Genomic DNA, 7,500 nt, shown 5'->3' on the forward strand with positions numbered 1-7,500 from the left:
GGAAATGAGCGGTATGGAAATGGGCCAGGAAGAACGCTTTCCCAACTTTTCCCTTTAAGCCAAGCCTCACCAGCCAATCACATTTATCAAATGTGGCCGGCACATTCTGAGTGATTGCACTATTGTAATCTGCTCTGTACACGAGCGCTAACGCAATTACATTTGAGTGGGCACCTCCATGCACGAATGTCAGCTCCTATGAAAGCCCTTCTGTTGAAGTCATGTAAAAACTCTTGGCGTCTGGACTAAACATCTGAAGGTGTAGGTGGTAGCCCAAGTTTTTTTTAAGGACCGCCATGGAAAATGATCTTCCAGTGGAGACACCTACAAGGCTTTCAGATCCACATATATCGGTGTACCGACCTGGGTGATGCAGGCGCCGGTGAAGGCCACGATGACGGCCACAACGTTGACGGTGAGCTGGAACTGCAGGAACTTGGAGATGCTGTCGTAGACGTTGCGTCCCCACATCACCGCCTTGACGATGCTGCTGAAGTTGTCGTCCGTCAAGATGATGTCGGACGCCTCCTTGGCCACGTCTGTCCCGGCGATACCCTGAGCGAGAGGATAGGAGAGGAGAGGAGGGGAGAGGAGAAGCGGGGGATGGTAATATCAAAAGAGATTCGTAGGATGATTCAGTCATTAAATGTGTTTAACCACGGCCGCCTTTGTATTGACACAGCCGCCAGCGGCCCCATTAGCACCAGAATAGTCCCACGCCCGCCTGGCGATTTGCAATGAGTGCAGGGGTCGTCAGCGATCTTAATCCTGTGCAAATCGGACATTTCCATGATTATAAATATAAAGACTCTGACGCGGCAATTTACCCGTCACATTTCGGAGGACAGCGTGGCCCAGTGATCATTTTTCGCCCAGAATCTTTACTCTCCCCATAATTTGGGAGCACTTTGTGTTTTCTCCCTGAGGAACATCTCCCAATTTTCTCTGACTTATTTCAACTATTTCCGTCAGAGGGCTATGGAGTTTGGAGACAAAATCATAGATTCTGAATCCCTCAGATGCAATGTTCCGTCTCTCAGCAGATTCAGTTGCATCGGATATTTCAACTGCGTATGAGGAAACCGGTTTGTAGATTTAAGTGATTACAGACTTTGCTTATCCTTGGGCGGATGAGTCACTCATAACGCCGAGAAGGGGGGTAATTCCCTAATCATATTAGGCCCCCAGGTAAAACTAATCCTGTAGTGAATAGTGCTTTGGTCTTTGACACGAGAAACAGAGAGTCATAATGTCGAAGGAAATAACGAATAATTCAATACGCTAGCAGGAGAAAACTTATGATATCACATGACAAAATACACACAAATTCTAACATTATATAAAACATAATTCTCTGGAGCACTGAGTAATAGCCGGGGGGGGGGGGTGCATTTTCGTTCTTTCAATTTTCAAATTTTGATACAGAGTAATTTGAAAGCCCTGCTATTCTTTTTTGAAGGATTAGCTCTTAACTCTCAAAGTGTGACAGCTAGGAGCATGTAACAGAGGGACTCAACACTGTTTATGATCTCAAACGGGCAGTTACCATGGCAAAGCCCACGTCAGCCTTCTTCAGAGCCGGTCCATCATTAGTCCCATCGCCCGTTACCGCGACAACCTGCCTCTGCTCCAGCACGGTGCTGTCAATAATGCCTGGATGTAATCAGGACACAGAATTAGTCACGTGTCGTATGCGATGAATCTTGGAGTACATAATGTCATTATCCATATTGTGTTTATCAGTGTGTGTGTGTGTGTGTGTGTGTGTGTGTGTGTGTTTATTGCCGCTCACCTTTGACCAGTGTGTGTTTGTCGGTGGGCGAGGAGCGAGCCAACACACGCAGCTTGGGCCAGATCTTGTCGATGCGTTCTTGTTCGATCTGTAAATGGGAGAGATTTAATAGCGGGGTCGACACAGAGCAGAACGGAGATTGTGATCGTGGGGGATCTATCAGCTTAACCTTGGCTTTGCTAGAAGCCACTGTTGATTTAGACTCTCGACTGAAAGAGGAGAAGAGCGTCAAACGACTTGATGTCTCATGACACGCCAGACTCGCCGCTCTAGATGTTCATTTGAACGCGGTGCCGCCTTAGATTGTGCGGTGATTGAAGCGCGCTTCCCGTCCAAAATGTGATTTGGAATAATCCCTCAAAATGCATTAGTCAGCACAAAGTACGATGAGCGTTTCCGTTGAAGATTAAAGTGACAATACAGAAGTGATCAAGCAAAACCATCCTGGTTTAAAACGGATCCCTCCTGCCATGGGTGATGCTTGGGGAGGGGAGACATTTACGTTTGTATTTGTTTCAAAGCCATGGTTTGGCTACCAAGCAATACACAAGTTCCAGTCGTGGTGTGTTCCAGCTACCACGGAAATGGGTAGTAATGACCTTCCGACCGATGATTGATACACTGGAATTGGCCGTTTAACTCGGAGATAAGTACGAATCTTGGCCATCATTGGAAGGCAGGAGGTAGAAGTAAATGAGTAGGAGGAAGATGACATCATTCATGATGGCTGAAATCCATTACGAACCTTTTGTCATTTTATGTGTTCTATTCCCGAAAGCCCATGTATAGAGCTGTATTTACTGAAATTGCTTGAACGTTTTTGAAAATGAGCTTGACTTTCACCATTACAAAATCCAACTCTGAACCTCCCACGTCCCGTGTCGGTCATTTGTAAGTAACGCGAATTCAAAGGCCTTAAAAAAAAAGTTTGTTAAAACAAAGTGGGTAAACAAAGCTTTTAGCGCAACAGTGTGCTGATATGGGTGTACATAGCAGCCGCTCACCTCCCCCTTCTCGTTCCTGATCCGCCGGTTAAAGTCTTTGCCCTCCAGACAGATGAAGTCGTCCCCGGGGTGAATGATGCCGCACTTGGCGGCGATGGCCCTGGCCGTGTTAATGTTGTCGCCGGTCACCATCCGCACTGTGATGCCCGCACGCTGGCACTTACGGATGGCCTCTGGCACCTTGGAAAGAAACAGAAAGAGAGCGTGCGCCCACGAGAGAGAGAGAGAAAGACAGAGAGAGAGAGAGAGAGAGAGAGAGAGAGAGAGAGAGAGAGAGAGAGAGGAAAGGGGGTCCGTAAACAACCAATAAATAAGATATCAGTGTCCCAAGAGTCAAGTGGTTCGGTTCTCATATAGCAGGACAGCATAAAGCCGTAAGAAATTGCCGAAACTGCAAGTAACTCAATTTCGACTCATAGAATACACCTTAAAGCGACCACCAGATCTCACAGCCGTACCTCGGGTCGCACAGGGTCCTCTATCCCCACCACAGTGATGCAGGTTAGCTCGGTCACAATCTCCTGCTCGTTCTCCCAGTCGGGCTCCGGATTCCCCGGCAGGTCCCGGAACGCGATGCAGATGGTCCTCAGACCCTCGCATGCCATGGGCTCAATTACCTGTCAATCAATCAATCAATCAATCAATCAACCAATCAATCAATCAACCAATCAATCAATCAATTAATCAATCCAAAAAATCTTAAAGACATAAAGAAATATTTGTTAGTACAGTATTAGCCTGGGAGCTCACCTGTTTGACCATCTCGTCTCTGTCACGTGGACGGAAGCCGCGGGACTCGCCATTAGCATCCAGGATGTAGGAACACCTGGAGAGATGGGGGGGGGGGGGGGGGTTATGAAATAATATGATTATATTATTTCAATAACATGATGACAAGAATCACACGCGAAAGAGCGAGAGAATTTCCTTCTCAACAAATCCCCCCAAATCAACCTCTTAAGACTTTTATGTGAGATTCACTTCCTCCATCCGATTGCATTTAATCCCACCCATTCTCCCATCTCCTGGTCCCCGACCCCCACCCCCTCCCAAAAGATGACTTTCCCCCGCCCCTCACTTCTTCAGCAGGATCTCGGAGGCTCCTTTGCTGTAGAGGCGGAAAGTGCCGTCGGGCAGCTGGATCACCGTGCTCATGGACTTACGCACGGAGTTGAACGTGTACACCTGAGGGGGAGCGAGAGAGAGAGTGAGAGAGAGAGAGAGAGAGAGAGAGAGAGAGAGAGCGAGAGAGAGAGAGAAATTGACACGTTGTTGAAAGTCATTATTAGTAATAGTTTACCAGGCCTACTCCACTTTCACATACATCTACACCTACTTGACTTTATATTCCTTAACGTTACCTCAAAGTTCCTTGATGTCGTGCACGCCTTCCTACCTTGTAGAGTCTCTCCTCGGGCATCTGCTCCCTGATCGGGACGTAGTCACGCTGCAGGTCCAGCACGAATCCCAGCAGCCCACACTCTGTCTTGTTGCCCACCTGCTTGGCCAGACCCCCCTCCACATCGGGCGGCTGTCGGAGGCATGGAGAGAGAGAGAGAGAGAGAGAGAGAGAGAGGAAGGGGGTGGGGGCGGAGGAAAAAAGAGACGGTTCGTGAAAATAATTGGGAAAAAAAGGTGAAAGGGGACGAAAGAAAAAAAGGTAAACTGCCACGTCACCCACCAGGATCTTGGAGGTGTAGGCGCTGTTTATAGCGATGGCGTTGACCACGAGGTCCAGGGTTCTGGCATTGACCTGCCCGGGGCCCGGGATCACGCGGTGGTGGACGTCACCTGGGAAAAACAAATGGCGGGAACACGGAGCGCAATGAACGAGAGGTTTGGCTCCTTTTTGTATTGTGTTTGTGTCATTGTTCAGCGGAGCTCCAGGGGCCCCCTTGAAGACACGGACCTATGTGGGTCTGCACCACGGTCATGCGGTTGGTGGTCAGCGTGCCGGTCTTGTCGGAGCAGATGGCCGTGGCGTTTCCCATTGTCTCACACGCATCCAGATGGCGCACGAGATTGTTGTCCTTCATCATTTTCTGCAAAAACGGAACGGCGGGTCGGAGCGTGTCCGGCATACGAGGAGGAGGGTGATGGAGGACGGCGTTGGACCAGTAGTGTGACAAAGGAGAGAAAGAAGAGGGAAAACTGAGATTCAGAGACATAAGTTCCACGTACCCTAAGCATTCATTTTAACCTCATCGCTACGGAAGATTATCGAGGTTTTACATCATCTGGATACCACATCAAAGTGAAAACCAATGCTTTCTATTCCACCGTGGGCGGAGGTGTACTCAGAAGCCGGGCGTACCTTGACAGAGTAAGCCAGAGAGATGGTGACGGCGAGCGGCAGGCCCTCTGGAACGGCCACCACCAGCACTGTGACTCCGATGATGAAGAACTTGACAAAGTACTGGATGTAGACCGGGGTACATTCCGCCAACCACACGTGACCTGGAGGGAAGGTTCAAACAGCGTCAAGGAGGGAACGCGTCCATTGAGTGTATGCTGTGTGTGTTGCCCAGTGTTTCTGAAGGACACTTTTCACTTTTTGAGGAGTGCAAAGTCCAGTGAGACCAACCTTCCACAACAAACGTCTGGATGACAAAGTAGAGAACCAGGATGATCACCGTTATGGCCGACATCACCAAGCCTGAGCAGGAAACCCAAGGAGATGGGGAGATTGGTCAGTCAACATGTCACTCATTTGTTCAGCCAATCCCAAAGCATCCTCCGTCCCATCCGATGAGGGTTAAAGGGCTAAATATGTGTTTTTCGGGGGGGTTTTCACCTGCTTTGCCGATCTGCACGGCCAGTTTGGTGAGTTTGCCCTGCAGGACGCTTTTCTCCTTCTTCGGAACGTTGGTCTTCTTCTTCTCTCTGTCCTCCACCTCCCCGCCCTCCGCACTCTTCAGAGGTTGCATCTCCATGGCAACGCCCCCGTCCTGCTTCTTGGCTTTAACGCAGACAAGCGGGAGCACACACGTGCACGCACACACACACACACACACACACACACGCACACGCACACACACACACAAAAGCATAAACACATAAACACAACTATGTCAGCGTGACGCTCGCAGACTAGAGAACACTGTCCACCTGTACCCCGAATGCATGCGAGCGCAGATGCATGTGCCCGCCTACATGCTAAACAAATAAACACACGCCGACGCACACGAACACTAACATATGCAGAAAAAAAAACTAACACCTGCAGCCACACACCCACACCGCCACAGCCACACACACAGCCGCACACACGCATACACACCGACACACGACACAACCTTTTACCTTTATTCTGATTGTTTTCCACTGCTCCGTCGGGTTGTTTTCCTGGGAGAGAGAGTTAGAAAGAGAAAGAGAGGGAGAAGAATTAAAAGGGATCTTTCCTTCAATGCTCATGTCAGGAGACTGGATACAAAGCGGCAAAAAGAAAAGAAAACCTCACAAGAAAACAATACTGACAGGGACACACACATCTTTGGACGACGGGTGATGAGACTGAGGCGGATTTTGCAAACAGAGGGAGTCCGTGGGTCACTTTCACTGCACTGTGTACGGGGGGATTGGGTGGGGGGGTGGTCAATTGATTGTCTGCGGGTGAGAGGTGGGGGTGGGGGATGGGGATTGGGGGAGTACAACTGTTTTGGGCTCACATACCATTGGTGACCGAGCCATAATTGGCAACTGCAGAGTTGAGAAACTGAGAACTGTCCTCTGTTTGGGAAAACGTGTGAGAGAGAGAGAGTGGGGGTTCAGGGGGTGGGGTGTGTGTGTGTATATGTGCGGGGGGGGGGGGGGGGTGTTTCGGTGGAAAAGGGGAGGAAAACAAAAGAGAGCAAAAAAATAATGAAAAACTTAAATATATGTAATATGAGTGAACGAGCGTGCACAGTATAGCACATGGGCACTCTTGAGAAAAGCCTTGGATAATCAAACATTTTGAAAAAAAAAAGTTCTGTTTTCAAAGTGAGGAACAAACCAAAGAGGGAGATTCAGAGGGCGAGAGAGAGAGAGAGAGAGAGAGAGAGAGAGAGAGAGAGAGAGAGAGAGAGAGAGGGTAAAACAAGCCCAAAGCAAATTCTCATTGCATGAGGAAAAACTAACAAGTTATGGCACTTGTAGAAATCTTATGAATTATGCATGGAATCCAGTAAATGGCTGTCTGGATGATCTAGCCCAGAGAGGCCACTGCACTCTGTGAAAAACATTCCCATGCATAACTTAGACTTTTTACATAGACGGGAGACCTGGCGTGTCAAGATTACTTTGAACATGTGTCTCAAAAAAGCGGCAATATCAAATAAAAAGAAGAGGAGAAAGAAGGAGAAGCAGAAGGAGAAGAAGAGGAAGCAAATATGGACTAAACTGTTCCATCCATCACTGTTTTCCGGTGCTGCGGCGAACGACTCCCTCACTCCTGGTGTGGCATAGGTATGGTTGAGTGCACGGCTAATGCTATAGGCTTTAAGTGCTTTTTAAAACTGTGTAGTTCCTTTTCCTTTGTTTTTGTTTTGCTGCTGTTGATGTTTCTTCCGTCTGCAGCTCTGCGATGACTTCCAGATTTGGAGCGTTGGTTAATGCTTCATCCTCTGCCCAACCAATGTCCTCCTCCCTAAATCTCTCTCTCTCTCTCCCTCTCTCCCATGCTTTTTCAATAATTGATTAAATCTGCAGCCTATTTCTCAGATT

At 48.6% G+C, this 7,500-nt stretch overlaps 1 protein-coding gene across 1 annotated transcript in view; it reads right to left on the minus strand.

The window, feature by feature from the left end:
- Positions 1-7,500, minus strand: part of atp2b3b (ATPase plasma membrane Ca2+ transporting 3b) — a gene marked incomplete at both ends in the record, with an annotated part of 27,340 nt that overhangs the window by 11,058 nt on the left and 8,782 nt on the right. Inside the window, 15 exons of the mRNA XM_080015317.1 lie at positions 364-555; positions 1,547-1,653; positions 1,793-1,880; positions 2,797-2,976; positions 3,255-3,413; positions 3,547-3,622; positions 3,875-3,981; positions 4,193-4,327; positions 4,478-4,587; positions 4,706-4,838; positions 5,111-5,253; positions 5,381-5,452; positions 5,591-5,755; positions 6,100-6,141; positions 6,469-6,525. Of these exons, the coding sequence (XP_079871443.1) occupies positions 364-555; positions 1,547-1,653; positions 1,793-1,880; positions 2,797-2,976; positions 3,255-3,413; positions 3,547-3,622; positions 3,875-3,981; positions 4,193-4,327; positions 4,478-4,587; positions 4,706-4,838; positions 5,111-5,253; positions 5,381-5,452; positions 5,591-5,755; positions 6,100-6,141; positions 6,469-6,525 (1,766 nt within the window). The remainder of the gene's footprint in view (positions 1-363; positions 556-1,546; positions 1,654-1,792; positions 1,881-2,796; positions 2,977-3,254; positions 3,414-3,546; positions 3,623-3,874; positions 3,982-4,192; positions 4,328-4,477; positions 4,588-4,705; positions 4,839-5,110; positions 5,254-5,380; positions 5,453-5,590; positions 5,756-6,099; positions 6,142-6,468; positions 6,526-7,500) is intronic.

This window comes from Zeus faber, assembly GCF_960531495.2.
Source record: "Zeus faber genome assembly, chromosome: 15".
In the NCBI taxonomy this organism is placed as follows: Eukaryota; Metazoa; Chordata; class Actinopteri; order Zeiformes; family Zeidae; genus Zeus; species Zeus faber.